Here is a 24,718-nt window from a genome sequence, read left to right on the forward strand (position 1 = left end):
TTTGCTCCGTTTGTTTCTGTGCAATTTATCAAAAAAAAAAAAAAAAAAAAAAAAAAAAAAAAAAAAAAAAAAAAAAAAAAAAAAAAATAAACCTCCCCACATCCCCCCTACTGCAATTCATTGTTTTGTTCCATATTTCGTAAAAAAATCATGTAAACAGCAACATTGAAAACCTAAAATAAAATACTTTATTTTCTCCAAATAGCATTTTTCCCTTTTTCTTTAAAAAAAATTCTTTTAATACTTTCAACATTTGTAGGTAAAATGAAAATATGCAACAGCCATGTAAATCAACAGTTCTGCTTCAAAAAATATATATCCATCCTTCAAACCAAAAGCACACACAAATTACTTACAACACAAAAGCTTCATGGCTGTACAACCCTGAGGGTTCCTACACAAACATGTGCACAAGAAAGACAGCACACAACTGGTGGACTGTTTGTTCAGSTGCTAACACCTCAGAGCCTTTGTTTTAAGGGTTTTTTAGCAAGGAAAGACTAGCAAATCCCAGCAACTGCATGTTATATGGGTCTCTTGTGACTACTGGAAGTTTCCTGCATTTAAATGCCTCTTAAAGGTTCAGCTTGTTWTAAGCCTACGCATCTACAGCCACTGGCTAATTCTTTTAGCAAATTTCATTCTTGAGAATTGAGCTCAGCTTTGGACCCATAAGAAGTCACAAGAGAGGGCTTGATGGCAATCCAAATTATTGCCTGAAGAGTAAGCAATGAACAGCCAGAGGCTGAGCGYTTCTCTGGCATAAACAGCTCCATTTGATCCTTCTGTCAAGTGACTGAAGTGCACASAGAACTGGAACTCAGGATATCAGCATGGCATTCACAAAACAGCTGCAAGAATGASATGGAGAAACCATTATCAGGCTCTGGCAAGGAAATTTTCATCTCAGTCCTCACTCACTGAAGCACTAAAGAAGAGGCTGATATTCAAAGGCTACGAGGTGAAAATTCAGAGGCTCTTGTCTAAGAATGGTAAAYGGGAACAAGTACTGACAAACACCACCATTTCATTCCATCCAAAATGGTAAGGCAAATTACACAGGATTTCCCTCACTTCACCTTTAAAAATGAAACCAATTGTAAATTAAAGGGATGTCAAAAGATAATTTTTAAGGATTTTAACAGGAGGCTCTGAGGTTTACGTTCACCTGTCAGCCCTTGCTTACACAGAATCACAGASTTTATGTTATTCTGCATCCTAAAACACCCAGCTCAGTGGCCAAAAATCAAGGTGTGGTTTTTTTTTTTCTCCTACTTCCTACATAGACAAAATGGTGGAAGTAGGATTGATAGTTCAAAACATCCTCCTGGTACTCTCAGTGTCACACCAGTTTTGTATTAATGTTACCTACACATTAAATAAGGTTTTTAACACCTTCTGCCTGCCTATGAAACAAGGTCTGGCAGCAGCAACTCACACAGTTCTAGAACTATTTTAAAGTGGAACGTCACTAGTCATTTGCTGCTGCTGAGCTTGCACAATCAGGTGGAGCTGTCTTTTTGCAATGGCTGTGTTCAAATCCCATAGAAACTCCAACAGCTTGCCCTGTAGGAGAATCTCCATGGGCACAAACTGCAGAACTTGCTGGGGAGAGTCTGTGTCCAGCAAAGAGCTCATCAGTGTATTCAGATGCTGCAGATAGTCCACAAGTRCTGCGGGGAGGCCTTGGTAACCAACGCAGAGCAAAGCAGCRCTGGTCCTTAGGGGCTCCCGGGAGRTYGGACACACGAATGTGACGYTCCTGAAACAGCAGTGCAGGATGAACACCAGGCCAGCTGTGAAACGCGTCAGGCACGAGAGAACAGGCAAAACCAACGCATCTCCCACTGTCAGCTGGGCCAAGGAATGCAGAACACACTCCAAAAGYTCCTGCTGGTACTTTGGTTCTCCATCATAAAGCAAAGAGAAGCTGAAACTCAGCAGCGTGGCCGAGTCCACGAGTTTCATTTCCATACTGGGTTGGCTTTCTGCATCACAGAAGAAGGGAAAGCCCACCACAAGGCACTTGAATTGGTCACTACAACTTTCATTTAGGGCTTCCTGATGGCACCTGGAAAGATCAGACACTTTTGCCAGTATGAGCTCCCCAGGAAGAACKTCACAAGAATGACAAGGCTGCAGCACTGATATACTTTTCAGCCTCCCCCAGCCCAACTCCTTCACAGCCTCATTCAGATTTTCCAAGACCTGAACATCACAAAATGGAGAACACTTTACCCCTGGCAATCTTTTTCCTTCTAAAATGTACCAAAAGCTACATTCAAGGTTAGAAAATGGTCCTTCTAGGATGCACGTGTTCCCAGCATTATTCAAACTATGTTCCTCAGCCCAGTGATTAAAATAGCCCTTTGCCACTTTATCATTCCACGTCAGGGTTTCCATCATCTTCCTTTCGTTATAYGTACTAAAATATTTGTTTCTTTGCCCAAACCATTTTGCATTCATGCTGCAACCAGCTTGGGACTTCTTGACAAGCCAGTGATTTCTGCCAATGCGTTTCATGTGAAACCTTTGCATGAAGAACTCCACTGCACAGTCTCTTAACTTGTTCAGTTTCATCTGCTCTGCTTCTTCCATGTGCTCAAAGAGGCGGATGTTCTCAGAGATAGTCTCTACCTGGCACTTGTGGAAGAACATGCAACATTCTTCATGCATTTTAAGGAATGATTCTGGTAGTGTGTGCTGGGGGAAAAGGGCTTTGTTCACCATTGCTGCTCCGAAGTTCTGYGTCATTTTAGGAAGAAGCAGGTGAAGGCTTTCTCTGCCCATATAGCAAAGACAAACCACATAGGCCTCTGAGTTCCCAGCTTTGCTGGTGGCTGGTTTAAAGACATGGACCTCCTCAAAAGAGCAGTTTAGCAGAAAGAGCAGGTTGAGAGAACAGTGCTCAAACAGAGTGAACATCTTCAAAACAAAGGAGCCTCCAGTGCCCAGGATCATTAAAGCAGTGATTGTTTCACAGTAATGAAGGGGTGAGACGAGAGCTTCCTGCTCTCCTGGATTTCCCTGGCAATCAAAGCTGCCATCAGCAGTTACCAAGTGAACTGTGGTCATACTGCTCACAAAGTTCTGAAGTCCTGTTAGGTGTCTTAATGTCATCACATCCCCAGTGTTATCTGGGCCAAAGTGCCACCAAGGTAAGGTATTTGCTATCAGACGGTCATCCATGATCATCATAAGGGTATCATTGGCTTCATGATAYGGATTTAGGGTATTAGCTACCCAATTCCAGTGACATGGGACATGGTGGGACTTCAAGTAGTGGTTAAGGCTGGCTATAAAAGCTCCAGGTGCTTCACAGAGGTGGACAGAATTCAGTTCTCCATCCTGAAGAGCTTCTTGTGGGAGAAGAGAAAAACTGCACACRATCTCATGAAATTTGCACCATGCCTGGGTACAGAGCTCAGCATTCACAGATTTCTTCACATGAGACATTATTTTCCCTGCTTTATTGGTAAAYGAGGTGTGCCGATGCCAGTCCTTGAGGTTCTTATCGCTCAGTTGATTCTTCACCTCATTCATTGAGTCCTTCAGAGCCAGGAGCGAGCGAAATTCCACGTGATCACATGTAAAAGCATCACTGGGATCTGGCAGCTTCCATTCATTATTCACTGGCTTAGTGTAAGTAAACTTCTTTGTGAAGAGCTTCTCAATTTCAGAAAGAATTTCAGGGCTGAACTTTTCAAGGCTGGTCTTCTGGTCATTATAAGGCTCCTTACATTCATCCATTCTTGGTGGATTCACAACCTGGACAAGAGCAGGGGAGAAGAAACCATGTAATTCCCATCATACAGGTACAGAAATAGGAAAAGTGTTTCATAAAAAATAAAAATGTGTCCTGCTTAACTGCTGTACACTGGAACAGGAGGGAAATGCTTCACAGAATCATGCACCAATAAGAAAAGTAAACGAGGGCTATCCTGAATAAGGCCATTTGGAAATCAGGAGGTTCACCAGTTCAACTGCCCTTCTTGCTATTTACACAGCAAGTGAAGAAGAATTCACTGGTGCTTTGAATTCAGTGACTGTGAACACTCTGCTCACTTTATAGGTAAAACACTTAAATACAAATATCTTTCTCAGTCACAAAAGAGAACACATCACAAGGTCTACAAAGTCATCAGGTGACCCAGAAATCTTACCATCTGATTATGGCAGTATCTGTCTAAGAGCTCAAAGTATGGAGGGTGGGGAGCCACMAGCAAAGGCAGCTTTGACAGGGAGCACAGCTGCTGCTCCTCCAATTTCCCAAGTGGAAATAACCCTCCCACCTCTTCCACCAGACCCAGCACGATGCTGGGGGAGCCCCTCAGCTGAAGAGGCCCTGGAGGGGTGTTGGACACCAGGTTGTGAACAAAACCCCTTTTCTCTGCTCACCATTACTGCTCTCTGCCAGATGACTGCAAACCCTTACGCCTTCCTTTAATGACTGAAAAAACTGATAAATCTGAAGTGAGAGGACTTCGTTGCAGCCATGATCAATGAAAATGTGTGCTTGATGTTAAGGAAGAAAGTAGTGCCAAGTGCTGTGCTGTGAGTGGGTAAAGGCCAAAGAGCACGAGCACACTCCACACAAAGCTGGCGAGGCTGCTGCCATCTGCTCYAGCACTCAGCACAAAGCACACACAGCACAAGAGACAGGCACTAACCAGAAATCAGCCTGCCAGCAATTTACTCCAAACTAAAATGTTCATTTAAGCAAAATAATTTAATCAAAATTACCACCCAAAATAAGCTGAGATTTCCTATCCTTTTAACTATCCCCCCCAGCCCCCTCCATTCCCTCAAAAGCAAAAAAATGACCTTAAGCATTACATAACAACTGAATTTGAGAAAATATTGGATTAAAATTGAAACAATTGAGAAACTTTGAAAACAATGTCCCACCTCAACACTTTACTCTTTCCATTGAATCCATGCAGCATCTCAGCCCCAGCCCATCAGCCCTCTGATCACACACAGCTGAGGTTTCATCTTGCTTTTCCCCAATTCAAGGCCTTTCAACAGCCAGGTTTTATTTCACTGTCCTTTAGGCAGATGTACTCTGGCTTTAATCTCATCCTTTCTCATAGGATGTTCTGGGGGGAAGAGGAAAATTGAGATAAACACGGAGAACACTATGCCCTGCACTAGTTTTATTTAAACACCAACTATGAGGGTAGGCTTTTCACTACAGCTCACCCCAGTTAACCATAGAAGAGGTTTGGGCTGTAAGGGACCTTAAAGACCATYTCGTTCCAACCCCCCTGCCAMGGATAGGGGCACCTTCCMCTAGACCAGGCTGTTCAGAGCTCCATCCAACCTGACCTTGGACACTTCCAGGGATAGGGCAGCCACAGCTTCTCTGGGCAACCTGTACCAGGGCCTCATCACCCTCACAGGGAAGAATTTCTTCCAATATCTAATCTAAATCTCTCCTGTTAGTTTAAAACCATTCCCCTTGCCACTGCTATCTGCCCGTGTAAATAGTTACTCCCCCTTTTGTGCAAGCCTCCTTTAAGTACTGGAGGGGACCTCTAAGGCCTCCCTGGAGCGTTCTGCGAGGCTGAACAACCTCTTAGCCCGTCCCAGAGGTGCTCCAGCCACAATACTAACAAGCTCACTCAGCAYACAGCAAGAACAGGCTATTGCCTGCTTTTTCTTCATCATTTCYAGCCCCCTTCCGGCCGGGACCGGGCTCTGGGCTGGCCCCACCGCGCAGCTCCTCACCCATCCCCGCTCTCCGCTTCCCGCGCTCCGCCTCAGCGCGGCCCGGCCGCCTCCCTCCGCCCCGGCCGCTCGTAGCGCCGCGCCCGCCCGAGGCGCCTCCCCGCACCGCCCGCTCGCTACGCGAGGCCGCGGCTGCAGCGCGGCCCAGAGCCGCTCCGGTTCTTACCCGGCGGGAGCGCACCCGGCCCGGCCCCTCGCCCTCCGCCCGGCCCGCCCTCTGCTCAGGGGGCACCGCCCTGCTCCGGGCCGGGAGGGTGGATTGCCATCAGCGCCGGGAAAGGCTCGGAGCTGGAACGTGGCTGGGCAGCAGCCGAGTCCGTGTGCCCCGAGAAGGCTGCGCCGGCCGGTCGAGTCCGCTTCCTAAACAGGAGCTTAAGAGCTGCTGCTKCTCAGGAGGAAAGGGGAGCAGAGGAGCCGCCGCCCAGCAGCGGGGCAGCCCRGCAGGACAGCATTGCTGGGAGTTAYCCACGCAGCACTTACCCCGCTAACACTGACAGGTTGCTCAGGAAGAAAAGAGGAGAATAGCGTTGTTGGGATGTGTGGCCGCACGCTGCAGAGGGAGGGCTGGGGCTCGGCGCCCTGTGTGGTTTTCCCCGACGCCCTGGGCCGCTTGCCYTGGGAGCCGAGCCAAGCGCCATCGAGCCCCAGCGCTGCCGAGGCCCGGGCTCAGCACACGCTGCCTCTCCGGAGTCATCAGTGATGCTCCTCCAAAGCTTGCTTTCCCCTCTGTAACCCGCGAGGCAGGTACTTCAGGAGACTCTTCACATAATAACCCCTTTGCTGCCCTTTCTAAATCCCCAGGAGACTCGTTACACCCAGCTTGGGTTAGCAGGAGGCAAGAGGCTTGAARTATTAACAGAGTCGTAATGAGCATCACCGAGCATCCATTGCAGCATCCCTGGAAACACACAGACAGCAAAACAGCATCTAATCTGCACMCAGAGCAGGAAGGTCAGAGCATATTCATTATTACATCAGATAGCAGGTGCAAGTAGCTCTCCAGACTTTAAATAGTGCGGGGATTTTCCTATATGCAGGTTCAGGAATGTGGCACTCACCAGCTGTTCTTGGAACAAATAGCCAACAATGGAGCATGAGTAAGCAGAAATCCTTTTGCTTTAATACCAGGCTTCCTGCTATTGATTTTTGCACTCTCACATATTCTTCATGAAGCTCAATCCAGTCCTAAGCCAGAAGTAGTTTTGGTAAAGAAATTCAGTGCTATCAGTACTAGGCGCTCCAGAACTGATAACTTGGGAAAATTTTGCTTGAAGCCCAGTAACTGGAAAAAAAAAGTTCATCTTAAGGATATAATAATGTGTGGATAAGTGATCTTTTCTTCTGCTCTAGGTACATGAGAGAATGTATATGTTGAAGTCATAAGTGAATATCAGGATCTACAACCAGACAACTTTCCTTCCATCTTTTGAACTACTTGCTTGTTTTCTAAAATGAAGCAGTATTACTACAAAATAGAAAGAATCTTAAGTATWAAAAAACCCAGCCCCAGCTACCTAGAAACAGGAATGCAGGACTAAAACTTCAAATCCCTTGGGGGGAAGAACAGAGAGAATGTATTTTTCAAGCTAAAACTGTCATATTGACTCCTAATAGTTGTGTAACAAAAAGGTACTTACTGGCTTCCTCATCAGAAAGAAGTTTTACCTAATGAGAAAGAKCTGAGGTACAGAGGGAAGATTTCTGTGTCTGTCTAAAACGCCTCTTCACCCTTTGACTGGCCTTTGACTGATTTGAACATCTCCTCTCCTCAACCAACATCTTTGGTTATGTAAAAGTAGAGGGAGAGCTGGGGCAAATGAATGAAAGCAGATGTGGAGCTGAGGATGTGGTGGGCTCTCCAGTGCCTGCTCTGGGCTCTCTTGATTGTACAGAGCACACAGTAATGGCATTGTTAAAATCTTAACTTTAGCTCGTGAGAGATTAAAGTTAATGGGCGGGTCAAAGATACATTACAGTCTGAAATGTTTGCATCTTGTGTTTGTAGTGAAAGCCTGAACAGAGCTTTGCTTTAGTTTTGGCTTTCTCTCTGATATCTCCAGTGGTGCTGTGATGTTTTGRTTGCCTTCCTTTTATCATTTCTGTGTACTCACACATCAGCCACAAAGTTTACACTGACTGACTTCTGTGGGCCATAGSTAATTAAAGCATTGAGTTTAGGGGTTAATTCTTTTGGATTTTTTTTTTTAACACATCACTTTTCACATGTTCTTGGGTTCTTAAGTGTGGGGATAACCCTACCAAGAGGACAGCTWTAGTTTAGCTTGTAGAGGAAAGTGGTATGTAAGCAAGACTTGACCTTTGCTTTTCCACCCTGCCAGGCTTTTACTGTAGATTGGAACTTYTCAGTGTCACACTCCCCTGGACTTCTGAAGATAAGGCTCTTCCAAATCACAGGAGAGAACAATTCATCACTGAGCACATGACAGGACAAGATTCCTAGCTAAAATAAATGTGATTGAATAGCATACTTAAGGAAAATGTGATGCTTTTTCTGAAATTAAACTTTTAACTCAGCTTGTGAGCTTCASGATCCTCCTAAGTTTTCAAAAAAATCTCTTCAAATTAAAGCAGGAATTTGAGTAGACACTTCTATCTTATGCAAAGTACTCTCTTTTTTTGTTTGTTTATTGGTTGGTTTGGTTTTCTTGGTCCATGTAAGATACTTAAAATGAGAACATAGCTTTTTTTTTTTTTTTTTTTTTTTTTTTGTATACTTCTATGGACCTAAACTTTTATCAGCTGATCAACAGCTGATATTTTCCCAATCAGACCATACCTGTGTGCACAGCTGTGGCACCAGCAGACCCAGATGGCAGCATCTGTCTTTAAGGAAATATTGAGCAGTTAAACACAGGAAGTTAAACATCTCATTAAGAACAAAACAGTCTTGTTTATGCCCCTGACTTTTCTTTTGTAGATTCATGTTATAACTCCATTATGTGATGGAGCTGGGGAATATCGCTGGAATGTTTGGGAGTTCTTTCAATCGTATTGGATATGCAGGAAGTCCTCTGGGAAGGCCATGCTGAGCCATGGAAGAAGCTTCATGGATTCCATGGGACACGCGATACTTCTCACCCTCCTTCTAAAGATCAGTCCCAAAACCACATTATTTTGGACCAGATATCACCATGGTTTTATCTATCACTTTGCAGGATATTTGTAAATTGGGGTGATAGCACTGACATGGCAGAGTAGTTGAGAGAAGGTTCTCAGTCAGACAGTGATTATGTGGATGATTATGGTTAGAATTATTGTTAATACAGTTATCAAACTTTGCCAGTGCAGTATCTGAATCAGAAMACGATCATCTCTWGCAATGTGGTGCAYGAGGCTGGGRCAGCTGGGTGMCCTTAATGAARTGGRTTTCCATGACCTTGGAAGGGCTAGTCTGTAAGGGTCTAGCCTTGTTCTGCTTCTGACCAGCCCAAAGTCAGGCAAAATGTATGCTTCACTTTCAGCACCGGAGGAATTGCAGCCACTATCTACTACAGGGAAGGTGAGTTGGGAAACTCCAGCAAGTAGTGTCTAATGTAGACAATAAAATGATGTACGATTAGTACATCATACTAAAATTAGAAGGAAAACTTAGAGACTATTCAATAATGTGTCACTATTGCACCACARACAAGATAATGAGRAAGCATCGATCCTGTTGGAACAGCACAAACACATCCTGACAGATCACAGCTACGAGTGGTAGTTTGTTCCCCTAGTGACCTCCATAAAGCAGTGTTTTTCAAAGGGGGTTTTGGGAAAATGGGGACATGGTCTTGAGACCAAGTGAAAGGTCTGGCATCAAATTCCACTGTATGGAAAGTATTATCAATTATTGAAGAGGAAACCAGACCACAGAGCAGGATAAATTTTGGTCCTATGTTGTTTTGATATGTGTGGCCTTCGTAGGGAGAAGTCATATTCTTCATATAGAGAAGTGTATTAGAGCCCCAGGCCAGCAGCTGGCTCTGGTGCCAGAATATGAACTGCATTTACCTGTGCTGAATAGGGAAATATATMTATTGTCAAGAATCCTTAGTGATACATGGGGCTGTGCAGTAGCATTTAACTGAGAATTGTTTTTTTCAGTGGCAGGCCTGAGAGCATTATTCCCTTATTCCTTATAATTTTTAGTTCAAGTTATTTGTGTTTATTGTAGGCCAGAGGGGTACCTGGCCTTGTGTAGTCTGTAGTCCACCAGGATCTGTGATTTCTTTTACATTTATCCTCACTAAATTATTTTTTTCAACTCTCCACCACATTTTCCCCTGAGCTCTCTGATTTTTTGCCTGCCTCAAAGCACTTCGGCATTGAAAAGCTCATCCATTCATCCCAAGCCTGACATACTGCTGATCCCTGATTGTTCTGTTTCTRTCTCTTCAGAAAGTAGAAATCCTTTCCCTCAAATCCCAAAATGATCCTTTTTTATACCCTTTCTATCTTGAGTTCCTTGCCACAGGTGCTTTTGCTTCCACAAACTCCCATGGCCACAACCCCAGTCCTATGCTCTGCTGTTTGATGCATCTCCCAGAGCTGCAAGATGGAAGTRTTGGATGATATTAGGACATCTCTGCTTTTTTACTGATTTCTGTGGTATCATTTATTCATGGGTTTTGTCAAGTTGCTTCCTCTTTCTGCCTGAGTCTTTTAAAGATGGTGAGGTTTTACAGAGCAGGCATAGAGTTTGTGGATGCTGTGGCTGTTTCCTGGCAGTAAACATCATGAAACCCTTTACATTAACTGGTCTCTGCCCTAAAAGCCTTTTTCCGCTGCCCTCACAGGAGGGCTATTCAGGACTGCGCATTTTGTGCGGCTGGAAGCTTTTTTCTGACGTCTGGCCTAACTGAACACGCATCTCCTTGGCTTCCTGCTGCCTGTCTTAAGTTTCTGTATCTCTCCTGCCTCCATGGCAACATTTTCAGGCTGTCATGGAAGCATTGCTTTGCTCTCATTTTGCTCAGCTAACCATGACAGGCTCTTTGAATTCTGGTTTTCTGTTCCCCTGGCCAAGCCTTTGCTGCCTTCACTGTGGTCAGAGGTCTCTTTCYTGTCAATGTACAATGAGCAGCACGCACATCACTCCAGGCAGATCTTGCTACAGATTGTTATTAAAATGATCTATAGAGGAATAACTTTTCTGGTATATAATTTGATTTCTTTTACCTTTCTCGTGGCTAGCAACACTCCAGTGGCTGTCTAGGCTAGCCAGCGTACAGACAATAATGAGTTTTCCAAACAAAGCCTTTCTTGCAATTGCTGCAAAAATCCTAGTTAATTCTTGGCATTTAGTAATTTTTTAATCAAACCTGGAATGTGCTCTTTYTGTAGTCAGCAGAAAAGCAAAATCTTCTCAAGCTTTCCATTTCACCTTCCTCAATAACACTGGAGCACAATCCTGTTTTTTTTTTAACTATGAAAGAATTGGGAGAAATACCCCCCAGGTAAGTGAGCACTGCACCCGTAAGGGCATGGTAATGCCTTGTAGGGGTTTGAGGGGGGATATTTTCTTCTGGACTAGGCTGACCAAAGTTGTCCCTGCTGTGTAGATGCCCTGTGAATATTTCTGCAGCTCAGTTCCCCTTCCCAAAACAGTGATGTGCAATAAGTGTGAGAAGACTGCAAGCTAATTTGATACTGTGATAATGTCAGCACACAGGGAAGTGGAGACTTACCCTAAAGCATTAATTAAATGTTTTGATGAAATGCTTGCAAAATACTTCAGGATGCTTTCTTTAGATGGAAATTGCTGTAGGAAGGTACAGCATTGTTAGAAAATGATTTCAGGTGATTGTATCTGCATCCTGTAGCAGTTGAAGTTCTCRCTACAGAAGCAGGGCTTGAATGACAGCCAAGGCAGTAAAATCAGGATTATAGATACAAATTGCTGCAGACACATACAGACAGAGACAACTGAGATTCTTTCAGGACAGAAGACTCTTATTACTTTTTTTTTCAGCGTTATGCAATCTATTCAATACCTTATTTTTCAAGACAGATCTGATTTGGAGTATTCCCTACAGTCTAATTGGCATGAATGCCCTCAGTGCACAAATTAATTTTGTCCTAGTAGGGTGAACGTTTATCTCTTACTTGTCCAGYCAATGCGGCATTACAGGTTAAAACTCGAGTAATTTCTGTAACTGTTAAATAACAGGCACTGCAGAAAGCTAGATAAAATGGCCCCTTTTTGATAATCCTGTTTTCCATGTAAATCCAAACTAGGAAGGAGATTGTCTTAGATGGGAGTAAATTGGGAAGAGCTCTCAGGCTGTCTGATCTCTCTTGTCTGCTTTGCAAAAAAGAATCAGATTAATGAATGTAATCAGATTAAGTCTGAAGAAGGGAACATATCTGGGGGGCATCAGAACTCTGCTGATATCAACAAACTATATGGAAAATCAACGTTAAGGACCTAACATTGCTCTGTAATTTAATTTAATGGCAGCAAATAATGGGTTTCAAAGAAGTCCTGAGTRCTGGCAAGAGGAGCCTGGGCTTCCAGAGGGCAGAAGGACTTGAGGGAGCTGGGAAGTGGCTCTAAGACCCTGGGTTAGGGTGAGCATTTCTTGGGGTGATGGTGACTTGCAGAGTCCTTTGTCACGCTGGCTCACAGCCAAGCAGTGTGGGCGCTCTGTGGGCACAGGGTTTGGTGCAGTTAAATCTACCTAAAACCATCTCTGCTCTCAGTCTGCTGTGCTTTGTACAGAAAAACAATGCTGAAAAAAAAGAGGATGTAACTAGAACAGGCAGAAGCAGAGATGACCAAGATTCAAAAATACAAGAATGAGAATGACAAAAAGGAGACATATCTGAAAAACGAGGGGAAACATTGTAAAAACAGAGATAGAAAGAGGGCATGGAAGGGAAGATGATTTATAGAGCAATATTAGATCCTTAATGTTGATTTTTCCTCTGCCTCCAGCAAACTGAGAGCAAGATGCACCACGCCAGTGCAGCAATGTGCTGCTGGGTCCTGAAGTGGCAGCACCCCACCCACTTGTCTCTGTAGAAGAGGCACTTTAAGCTTTCTAAGAGAAAGTAGGAAAGAAATGGAAGTGTGAACAGGAGGGAGGAAGGGAGAAGGTCAAGAACTTGAGGGGAAAGAACCCTCATTATGGTTTCTCTTCAGATCCATTTTCTATTTCTTCACTGCCAACTGTATTTTTCAACAAATTAAACAGAATTGGATGTTTCAATTCTGCTGGTTGTTGCAGACTCCCAGCYTGTGCTGGCATCGAGGCCAATACTGGGTTTCTACTTTCCAGYATGAAGTAGATCTCTCTCTAAAAATGCCCAGTTTTTTTTTTTCTTGTTGCATTTATTAACTTGTTTGACTTTGAAGTTCTAAGAGACAGTTTTCTGGGGCAACAATGATCTGTTTGATGCAAGGTCTTCAAGACCAAAAAGGAAAGAGGAATGGAAGAAAYAATAAATCTAAGACCTGAAATGGGTGCTGCACAGTTTTCTAAATTTTTGGTAACGTCTGGCTGATTTRTCTAAGAATTGACAAGTTCTAATTGTTTTGTCCCTGCTTGGGATATTTATAAATTCTACCCCCATGTGTCCTTTCTGGATCTATTAAGCTGTGAATGCATATTGTAGATGTGGCCTTTCAGCTGGGGCATGCAAGGTCTCTACTCATCACTGCTTTTCTTGAATTTTTTTGGCATTCAATTGTCTTGGAAACATCTCTGGCTCTGTAAAATGTGGTTCACATCAGTTGTTGGGATCAAACACTGATGCACAAACWGATCCACATGACAAGGTTGTTTTAATATTAGTTTTTATATACAGCAAAGCTAAAATTAAAGGGGCAGATGGTRGGGTGCCTGTCTTCTTTCTTGTGTCTCCCATAATCAGCTGAGCAGGGGTTTAGCATATCTCAAAGCAGTATTTCCTTTTGGGAAGGGTGAGGCAATTAAATACAAACAAAAAACCCWSAGGGGAGCTAATGGGTCATCACCCCTGGCTGCCATGAAAGAATAGGAAGGGAATGATGTGAGGTATGGAAAGGTCTGGTGTCAGCAGTAGGTGGTGCAGGTCATCTGGCAGAGTCTGCACACTACCAGGGGTTTGAATTGCACAGGAGCAGGTGACTCCAGCTGGTTCCCAGGTGACACAAGAGGTGCAAATCCAGGCAGATCCCTTGTCAACCATTGAAAAGTTGTGTGCGTGCGTGTGAAATTTCCAGGCTTAATCTGCATTACAGCGTGTGTGTGCATGCGTGTAAGCTTTCTGCAGAGCTCTAGAGCATGTGTGTCATGTGGGGTGAGGGCAGAAAAGCAGATGTCCTGACTGTGCCCCTCCTACTTGGGGATTAGAGATGCTCAGGGGACAGCAGAGACAAACTGGGACACACCTCCCYGACTCACGGCCGGAGACAGCAGCAGCTTCTGCAGGTTCAATRGGCCTCTGCTCTTTGGTCAAATAAAACCCTGCAGCTCCATTTCCAGCAACCATCCCCTTCTTTTGGTTAACCAGAGAGGAGGAGGATGGCCTATGCTGAGGAAGACAGGTAAGGTGCTGTGAAATAGGGGATGCACAGACATCCCAGCTGGATGGGGCTAACAGAATTACATCGCTTTTCCTCACCTTGCTTTCCTCTTGTTTCTACTGGGCAYTCAATAAATGTCAGACAAAGGCTGCTCAGAAGTAAACATCTTATTATTGGAGAGGAATCTGGCCATCTGCCTGTACAGGTGCTGGTATTATGAAATATGGCAGCGAGTAGGTGACCTTGGGAGAGGTTATGGGCCAGAAGTGGCAAAYACCTCATGTGAAGAGGGATAGATGGTGAATATGTGTGGCCGTGTGCCCCCAAATGTAATGCTTTAGCTGTTTTATTGGGATTTTTCTGCTTTTTTGCATGGATTTGCTTTCAGGCAACCTAGAAGCACAATAAGGGTGGGGTTTCTTTTCCTGCCATAAAAGATCTGTCACCGGTGACAGTCCTGTGTTTTACAACAGATGCGGTTCTCCGGTGGATGACAGCAATCACAATAAAGGGGATTGTGCTTTCAGCTGATCCTGTGATTTAATCCAAAGCGATGCTACCGAGCACTATTATTAGGTGTGCATTGTTAGAGCAGCTAGAGGGCCCTTTGTGCTCCGTGTATTAATTCAAGCTGTCCAAAAGCTTGCACGGGCCTTGTGCTCACGCGTTTCCAGGCCAAACACTCTGTTTGGTGACCCACGGGTCAAACTCCCCCTTTGCTCCTGCTGAGCAGGTATCTCCCTTGCATTCAGAAATTATCAGTGCTTGCCAGTCCATTTGATGTCATCCAGAAGGTTTCTGGAAGCTAAATACTGCAAGCAGATTAATTTTGGCATCGCTGTGCTCTCAGCACTGGGGACAGCTCTGATGTGCCCAGAGCCTTTGGGATGGGCAGGGCTCTGCCAGGCCCCTGTGCACTTKGTAAAGCTCCTTTCAGGCAAGGAAACATATGCAGCACTGGAGATTTACTTCTTTGGTTAAGAAGTATTTTAATTTCTTCTGTTTAAAAGGAAAAAAATTGGCTGTAACTTAGCACAGCTCAGTCAGCCCTGATGTCTTCAGCAGACATTGAACGGGATCCATCCCACATTCCTAAAATTTCTGATGATATAGGAATAATATCCATTCTTTAATGTTATTTTGCAAGGGTATATGCACCTTTTAAAAAAATATACTGAAACAAAGGGTATTATGGTCACGAGGAAGTGCGGATCCTGGTGACCCTATTCTTTTCTCATGCCTGCCACAGGTATGTCAAAAGCTTGGGTATTACATATAAATTMTCTTGGTTCCCTTGAATTTCTAAACAAGGATTACAGTTATTCAACAGAGAAATTGGGGGGAATTGTTCTTTAATGTATGTAAAGCACTTTTAGAGCTTTTGTCTGGGACCAAGTGATAACGTAGTCAAGTGTAGTCTTTATTAATGTCACTTTCACAGCTCCTGCTTATTTCAGGAGCTCATGATGCACTTAGAAAATTCAATATGTAATGGTAAATAAACTCTCATTTCCAAACTTTTCCTTTGAAAAGTACTTCAGCTAAGTATGACTCTYCATTTTAATCCATGTGTATGGGAGTTATTTCTTCCCATTGGATTGCAGGTTTATGGCATTTTGGRATATTTTGACATCACAGTTTGTAACTAAGACCATAAGTTTGATGTATCATACACTGGACAGGATTTACTGCAGTAGCTAGGCAGCTAAGAGATGAAAAGTTTACAGAAAACACCTGTGCAATAACCTGTCAGTATAAATAAATAAAAAACACAGAATTGAGAACCTTTGTTTCCATGTCTGATAGTTCAGGTGGAGGAAACAGTTGTACACAGAGAGTCAAATCCTCTTAGTGGCCTGAGACCTCCTGTGAAAGCTTTTCTGTCTGTCCTCTAAGGCTGCAGAGAGCAGCAKCACAGCATTACTAAGGTTTACACTTCTGTAAATAAGAGACTTGATCTTAAAAAGGACAACCAAAAGAAACATTCCTGAATATGCAGTGACTGCTTATCACCATCTCCAGTCAGTTTTACCTCACCTGCAGCCTCGYGGTATCTGATTTTCTCACCTCTCAACAATTAGATCAGCTTTTCATAGAGAGAACTGCTGCCCTGCCTGTGTTGGTTCACTGCAGGACCCAATCCTCTACCATGTACAGTCATTAATTATACTCATTGATGGTAATGATTAACTTGCTACCAAGAACTGCCATTAGTACCCCTGCTTTTGAGGAGAGTTTCCAATCAACCTTGATATTGACTTTCAGAAAGTATCTGCATTGTCCTATTGGAAACAGGATTATGGGATTATTTTGCTATTGATTGTGTTTCAAAACTGTGATTAAAGCATCTGAATACTGGGCTAAGAGGTTAAAAGTTGAACTCTTCTCTCTTCTCTCTTCCCATGAGACAGATACCCAACAGGCACTGTAATGCCAACTTCTATCCCACCTTCAGGCAATGGGGCTCCCTGCTGGAAAAGACTTTTTTTAACCAAGGTATTTGCCGAGTCCCCATCTTGATTTAGGCAGCTCCAGAGCCCAAATTCCTCTTTTTAACTTGTTGTGATGGAGACTGATGTCACTGTGCCTCTTGCCTAGGTCTAGACTTCAGGTGTGATCCCGTGCCCACTCTGTGGGAGAGATGAGGCTGAGTAAGATCTCCCTGTTTATCCTTYTGCACTGAAGGCACGAGTGTTGAAAAGGTGGGAGTTTGACATGTGGCACCAGCCCTAGAAGGAAGCAGTGGGAGCTGCTGGCACTCAACACTTACAGAGATCAGCTTCTCCATCTCTGTAGATGATGCTGGACCCATCTCCATCTCAGAAGTTTACATGCTGCAGAGGACAGTGCCTACTCCTTCATCAGAAGAGCATTCCAGCAGTGTTGTTCAGGTGCCTTCAGAGCTCCATGAGCTTGAATTTCCCATCAGGGGCTGGATATCCCCATGCAYGCTCATATAGGTTGCAGTTTCTCAGTCTAACTGTGCTTTTGCCTTTCTTCAGTAACTTGGTAGAGACCAGAGCCCATCAGAAGCAGGAATGGTTATGCCTTGTGACATTTCTGTGATCTGGGTATCATTAGCCATTCTTCATCTACAGAATGAAACCAGCCAAGGGGATTCAAATGATTTCCCTGTAGTCCGGGGTAAAATACATGAGATTAAAAGTGATACATCTTCAATAATAGCAGTGAAGCTTCTATTATTATAGTCTTAATGAAATTTCTTTTTCTCTGCACCTTTCCAGGACTTTTATCCTTTGAAGCTTGTTCTCTTAATGGGCTGATAGTCTCACTGACCCGTTCTCCTCCTGCAGAAATACCTACGAGGTGTATAAGGAAACAGCGGATTGGTTACGTGCCCGTACTGCCCAGCGGCCCAGGATCGCCATCATCTGTGGCTCTGGGCTGGGAGGTCTGGCTGATGTCCTGGATAACAAGACAGTCTTCCTRTATGAGGACATCCCTCATTTTCCACGGAGCACAGGTGAGCACAACCCAGGGCACTGGCACCGTGCCCATCGACAGAGAGCCTTCCCCAGAGAAGACTCAAGCCAACTCAAGACTGCAAATCAGTCCCTCACTGCTGAAATGTGTGTTCACAGTAAAAAACTATAAATATCATAGCACAGAAATATGCATTTATTTATTTGACTTCCAGCTCCTGCTTTCAGAGTGCTTGGCCCTGCTGTAAAGCAAAATCRTCAGTTAACAAATCCCTCTAAAGTCAAAGTCCTTGAGAACTGTAACTAAAGTGACACTCTATTAATTTCCAGTGGCAGGGCATGTTGGCAGATTGGTGTTTGGGGAGCTGAATGGACAGCCCTGCGTGTGCATGCAGGGACGTTTTCACTCTTACGAAGGCTACTCTTTCAGCAYGGTGAGTTCTCCTTAAGGAAAATGTTCACGTAGGGGAGATGTGTTGGAAAAGCTGCAGAAGTGACTGCTTGCCTTGCTATCTAGCTGCAGGATGTTAGCTCTTGCAATGAACTTCCATTCTTCTTGAAATGAGCCTTTCTTAGATTGCAGATTTGTCCCCAAAAAATAAAACTGGGAGTTCAAACTGGGAGGGGGGTGAAGTTCAAACTTCTGCTGGGTAAAGGTGATTCTGCACAGACACACAAATTGGCTGACCCTGCTACAGTCACAGGGGGAAATAGTTTATCATGTAAGGCAGATTAATTTACATGCTTTATCTCAGTCCGTTTAATCATGAGTTAAATCAGCAACCAGAAACCTTTGATAAGAATAATCTATTTTAATCTTCTTTTGCATTTGTATAATTTACAGCTTTTTTCCCTAGAAAATGCTCCCAGGCTACTGCAAGTTGCTGTACCCTYACAGCCCAGCTAATGTACAGAAATGTGCGGAGATTTGCATTTATGTTGCCTACCATGCACATATGTACATATGTACATTTCTGTTAGGAAATAYAAATAATATTTATTTATTAGCTGATACTCCTTTTGTGTTTGGATAACTTGGAGATTTTTCTTATGACTGAGGTTGTTTGCATTTGGATTTAAACTGTGATATTTGACACCACTCAACTTCTTGTAGAAAAACAACTATTTTAAAATCACTCAATACAAAATTAGATTCATCAATACATGCTTGTCTATTAAAATTAACTCATTCCTTGAAGAAGTGGTGGCCATAGTTATGAAATTTTTTGCTCACAGTAGCTTTTGATCAACAGCAGGCATCATCCAAATTCTTTTGTGACTCCTCAAAATCAAAATTCTTGAATGTTTTTTTCCAGCTCCCAATTGTTCCTTAACTTYGGATTACTCTCCAAGTCCATGTGCATAAGTAGTTGCTTCAATCAGCACAGTGGTTTGATCTCTGCAAGACCTTGGCAGTGAGCAAAAACTATCTGCATGTTCTTTCTGTACCACCTTTATTTGACCTTAGCACAACTGTAGGAAATGTGGGCTTGGATTTTAATGGCATTCATTACAAGATTATATTTTCATTTGTTTTTAAAATGTTAACATTCTRTTTAAATTAGAGGAATGTTTAAAATTGGAGAAAGTTGTTTTGTCTCCATGTATAGACTCCTCTTTGCATCCACAAATTGACATCACAAATGCWGTAGCAGTAGCTGTCCACTGACTGTGATACTCATTGCACATACGCCTTTGGTTCTTGCAGGTCACCTTTCCCATCAGGGTCTTCTTTCTCCTGGGGGTGGAGATCTTGATTGTCACAAATGCTGCTGGAGGACTGAATCCCCACTTCCARGTGGGGGACATCATGTTCATAAGGGATCACATCAGCTTGCTTGGCTTGGGAGGGCAGAATCCCCTGCGTGGACCCAAYGATGAGAGGTGAGAAGGCATCAGCTCTGTGTTACCAATTAATCCTTTCTTCCTCCAGCCATGGGCCAGGACTGCCAGTTGTGCCTGCTGACAAATATTTACTGAGAGGTATTGTGGGTATCAGGTACCCACAAGGGAAGAGTTGAAGCAGTAGCTGTGTGTGCTGTGCCACCTGCACTGCCTTCCCTTGGCTGTTGCTTATTCTTACAAGTGTATGAGGAGTTTGCACACAACATCTCCAGAGGTTTTGTTTTCTACAAGCAGGCTTCTGATCCTTCTCCTGACATGACCAGCCTACCATCTGCTAAAACACCCACTGCTCCTCTTCTTGTCAGCCCCTCTTCTCTGCTGCTTYCTCTTAATTGAGCAATCAGTGAACTGTGCTATTTCCAGCCTGGGTTTATCAACAGCCATTTCTGATGTGATGGAATGGGTACARCAGAGGCCAAGCAGTAAGTGGAGGGCAGAGCAAAGATGAAACCTCTAAATCTTTTGATAGCCACGCTTGTATTAAGGTGATTAAGCTGKGGTGCCTTTGTTAACAGCATGTGTTCACTGAAGGCATCGCTGTGATGAGAGATGGTTGTCTTGGCAGCTTCTTCAGAGACTTCTAGATCTGCAAGAGTGGCCTGCTCCTGGCTGAGCTGGGAAGTCAGGTTTCCTGTGCTGTGTAGCAGAATCTTTACCTTATGGACAGTGCAGAGACAGGCTTCTAACATATCCTCACCCCTGGACTGCAATTGCCACCAGATTTGGATTTGCTTTGAGCAGAATGCTGGACTAGATGACCTCAAGGTCCTTTCCAACATGAGTTTATGATCCTGAAATCCTTTCAAGACACCATGAGACTGATAAGGTGCAAGGCAGCCAGCATGGGCAAGGTCATAGCGCTGAGAGGGGACACACCAGTGTTCCCCAAAAGAAAGTCCTTTGGTTCTCAAATGGGGCTAAAACAATGTTAGGACACATCCACTATACATCCAGGCTAAGCAACAGAAAGTACACGAAATGTCAGGAAAGTCAGCATGAAAGCAGTAAAAGTCTAGTGCTGTCAGAAGCCTTATGGCAGGAAAGAAAGGGACTGGATTGTGATAAGGAGAAAACAGTAGTAATAATTATTTCCTAAACAAACTGGCAGGAAAGAAACCAGGTGAAAGACAGATATGTGAAGCCAGTGGACAGGCAAGGGAGGTGGGGAAGAAGATGGTGAGTGAGTTCAGATAATAAAAATTAAATCTGTTGTTGAGTTGGTACCTTCATCCTGAGAAATGGACTTGCATGCAGGACAGGCTTCTGGATTGTCCTCAGATCTTTCCAGAGAGAAAGTTCTGCTGAGGGTAAAGTGGCCTGCCTGCTTTTCAGTTAGTTCCTTCCTGATGTAACAGCAGAYCTGGCTCTTGCTTCTGAAGGATTCTGAAAGGTGCTGGCAGCTGCCTCAGGAGAAATAATCAGTGTGCTGCGATTCCATGGCAAGAGGACAGTACCCATCTGAAGTGGAACATCTTTACATTTTTGTAGGTATTGCCGTGGGTTGGAGGAAAGTGTGATCAAAAGCAGAGAAGCCACATGGCGTGTTTAAAGCTCTCTGGACTTGCATAATTGCTCTGGAGCAGGAGGAGAAACTCCAATCAAACAACTGCATCTGGACAATGTTCAAAGGCAGCATAGCTGCCTCATTGCCTCCCAAAAGCAGCTTCTTGGTGAAGACTGCAGTGCTCTGGGAGGTGACTTTTGTACTGCTGACCAAGGCATCAAAATGGGCAAAAGGTCTTTATGAATCAGGTTTCAAAGTATTGCAGAGATTTAGCTGAGCAAACTCCTAAAATCCTGTCCAGCTGAACTACCAGGAAGGATTTATCTAAGCACAGCAGAGCAAAACTGGAGGCAATGAAGTGATGTGGAAATAATATTTTTTTAATAAATTAGAGATTGGGCTTCTGCGTTGCTGGCCATCCTTCAGAAAAGGGAAGCAATTTTCATGGTGATGAATACTTATTACCTTAGACCAGAAGGGAAAGTTTGTTTTTATTTATGTAATATTTAGTGTTTATGAAAACAAAATAAGCCACCTACTGCCCTAAGCATTCAGCTGGAAGAACACGCAAATAAGCAGAAGCTTTAATAGCATAAATGAGGGACCCGGTCCATTCCTGCTGAACCACGTTGGTGAACATGACTGGGAGCTTATTTTCCAGATTTCCTCAGTGGCAGCATAACAATCTCTGCCATCTACTTCTGCTCTCTTTGAGGCCTTAAATGTAGGGACTGATGCTCTATCAGGTTTGGCTTAATCCCCCTCCCAGGGACAGCCTGTGGGTCTCTGTGCCTCAGGAAGCCCAAAAAGCAGCAACTCTCAGGTGGAGAATGTTTAAAAGTTGTCACRAGCAGTTACTGGGGAAAGAGAGAACTTCCCATCAGTGCTCCCTGGAGACAGGAGCCCTTGAAAGACCATTCCAGAAGGSTCCCTGCAGTTGGGAAATAGTGCCAGACCCTCCAACAGCCATAACTTCTGTGTGCTGGCAGTCTTGGGCAATTAGATCTAGCAGGAATGTCATTCCCAGGGAGATGGTAGATGCCCCATTCCTGGAAACATGCAAGGTCAGGGTAGGACAGGACTCTGAGCAACCCAAAGATGTCCCTGCTCATTGCATGGGTTTAGATGAGTTGGTCTTTAAATGTCCCTTCCAACCCAAACGATTCTCTGATTAATGGCAGGATTACCTGATGATAAGGGTGGAATGAGAGAGGTTGCACCCATGGCAGGCCTGCCTTTAACATTTCCCTTCTCTCCAAAGAATGAGCATCCCTGGACTCTGACGGAGGGAGCAGCAGCAGTGTCACATGGCTGTGTCCTTTGCTGCCTTACAGGTTTGGAGTGAGGTTTCCCTGCATGTCAGATGCTTATGAACAAGATCTGCTGGGCCTGGCAATGGAGAGTGCCCAGGAGCTGGGGCTGCTGAGCTTCACCAGGGAAGGTGTGTACTGCCTGCTGGCSGGGCCCTGCTACGAGACCATCGCCGAGTGCCGCCTGCTGCAGGCGCTGGGAGCCGACGCCGTGGGTGAGCTGAGCCTGGGCTGGCCACGTGGACTGAACAGTTAATTCTGCTCAAGGCTGCCTTGCTTCAGTCTTTGACTCCCCAGGTCTCCTGGGGATGGAGAAATGAGCTCTGTGTATTTCTGCTTCATTCTGCAGTGGCTTAGTGCAGCTCCTGGGATGGATCTGCAGAAAGTCCCYGWGCTTACGGCTGCACAGGAYAGGGATCCCTGCACAACTTTGTGYTTATTTCTCRAACACAAAGTCTCCCTTGCTCAGAYGGCTCCACTTCAGCACGACTGAGCAGGACCCAATRAAAATGAAGTATTTTTCTAGTATTTTTCTTCTAATTCTGACACTGTGAAGATTTTCACTGTGTTTTTTCTCTACAAACCAGCCCTCCRTATGAGACTTGTTTAGGGATGGTAATCATGGATACCTTCCTATCTGTGTACAAGAGTGCAATGATCCTTATAGTTCCTCCATCTATGATTCCTCCCATGACCCCTGACTTAAGCAAGTCTATTCATTAATACCTACAGATCTGTTGTGTGTGAGGAAAGGAGCTCAGCTTCCCTCAAAGCCATTTTTATTTTGCAATAGCTGTTTTAGCCAAGGAAGAGAAAAGCCAAATGACACAGCACATCAGTACTCCCTTAGCAAGTCTGCAAGCAGTCTGACACATCTTGAGGAGGGTGCTGTGGCACAGGGATCAAATGCAGGATGTTTATTGTGCTGAGCAGAGTTGTAACTGTAGTGCTGCAGCTATTTGAGCCTTGTGCATATCACAGCCTTTAACTATTACAGAGCTCAGACAAAGAGCTGGGGRCAGTGAGACAAGGGCGTGTTCTTGGAGGTAGGATCGTGGTTTGCAGCCTTGKAGAGATCTGGTTTTGGTGTAAACCCTGACTCATTCTGGTCCTTTCCTCTCCTTGTGTAGGCATGAGCACTGTCCCAGAGGTGATCGTGGCCAGGCATTGTGGCCTCCGCGTCCTTGGGATGTCCCTCATCACCAACAAAGTGGTGATGAGCTACAACAGCCAAGAGAAAGCCAACCACGAGGAAGTGCTGCGCATCTCGGTGGTCCGGGCTGAAGCCCTGCAGAAACTGGTCACGCATCTCCTTGGGAAGCTGGGGGAAAGCACGAACTCTCCATGACCTCCAGCCATTTATCCTTCTACCATAACATGTGTGAACACTACCAGGTGCTGGGGGAGAGCTGGTGCTGGGACTGTCCCCTTCTCTCCTGATTTTGAGTAGACCTTTTGATCTTTGTGCTTCATCTGATTAGGTACAGAGGTTTGATTTGAATTTTGCCACAATGATCTCCTTGTTAGTAGTCAGTGACCAAAAAGCAGCTTGTTGGTGCTTAAACACTCCGGCACATTCCCAAACCCCAATRTCAGCAGAGCCCTGGGCATTGTGACCTCCAGCTGTCTATTGGGGCACCCTCCTGCCCCAAATCTCTGCTCCCCCACTGCACATGAGCCAGGTGAAGAGTTGGTCATGGGGCTTGGTGCCTGTGGGGCTGCTTTGGTAGGGCCTGGTCTGAAGCCAGCAGAAATCCACAAAAARACTGAGTTTTGGATACATGAAACGGGCCAGGCTGAAGATGGGATCTGCCTGGAACAAGCAATGGTGCAAAGAAGGTGTATTGCAATTGATTTTAYAGCCTGGAAAACCACTGCATTCCCATGGGGTTGGGTGACCTTCCCCTCACAGAGGGTATCCTGGAAAGCCCTCTCTGCTCATCCTTGGCTCCTCAGGACCAGCTGCAGAGCTCCGTGGCTGTTTGCTACAATGCAGCACATCCTCAGTACCCTCACACCTCTCCATTCCATTTCATTGCCCAATTTAACAGGGCGTGAAAATTCAGCTCAGTACAAGGCAGGACTTATCTGTGAACCATCTAAACATTGCCAAGCCAGAAACAGAATCCAGGTTCATCACTCCCTGGTTTTGATCAGTTTCTGGATGTTTTGGAGATCAATTGCTTGAGCACTGGAGACTGGTTTCCTGTTGCCTCAAGACACAGAGATCAGTTTGATCCCATGTTTCGTGTGAGCTTTGCTGCTGTCCCTGCAGCAGATGTTGGAGCACCAATGGTTTGTGGACTTTAGCAAT

At 44.6% G+C, this 24,718-nt stretch overlaps 2 protein-coding genes across 2 annotated transcripts; one reads left to right on the top strand and one right to left on the bottom strand.

Annotated features, from left to right (window-relative positions):
- Positions 1 to 178: 178 nt before the first annotated feature.
- CMTR2 (cap methyltransferase 2) lies at positions 179 to 5,777 on the bottom strand. Its single transcript, XM_057376481.1, has 2 exons — positions 4,909 to 5,777; positions 179 to 3,768 (listed from the first exon to the last, which is right to left on the bottom strand). The coding sequence occupies exon 2, from the start codon at positions 3,748 to 3,750 to the stop codon at positions 1,456 to 1,458; it is 2,295 nt and encodes a 764-aa protein (XP_057232464.1). The 5' UTR covers positions 3,751 to 3,768; positions 4,909 to 5,777; the 3' UTR covers positions 179 to 1,455.
- An 8,463-nt stretch (positions 5,778 to 14,240) lies between these two features.
- PNP (purine nucleoside phosphorylase) lies at positions 14,241 to 23,752 on the top strand. Its single transcript, XM_057376394.1, has 6 exons — positions 14,241 to 14,263; positions 17,557 to 17,726; positions 18,016 to 18,119; positions 19,394 to 19,569; positions 22,429 to 22,619; positions 23,535 to 23,752. The coding sequence occupies exons 1-6, from the start codon at positions 14,241 to 14,243 to the stop codon at positions 23,750 to 23,752; spliced, it is 882 nt and encodes a 293-aa protein (XP_057232377.1).
- The last annotated feature ends 966 nt before the right edge of the window (positions 23,753 to 24,718 follow it).

Source organism: Malurus melanocephalus, unplaced genomic scaffold, assembly GCF_030028575.1.
Source record: "Malurus melanocephalus ecotype Western Australia unplaced genomic scaffold, MMel_1.1 scaffold_279, whole genome shotgun sequence".
In the NCBI taxonomy this organism is placed as follows: Eukaryota; Metazoa; Chordata; class Aves; order Passeriformes; family Maluridae; genus Malurus; species Malurus melanocephalus.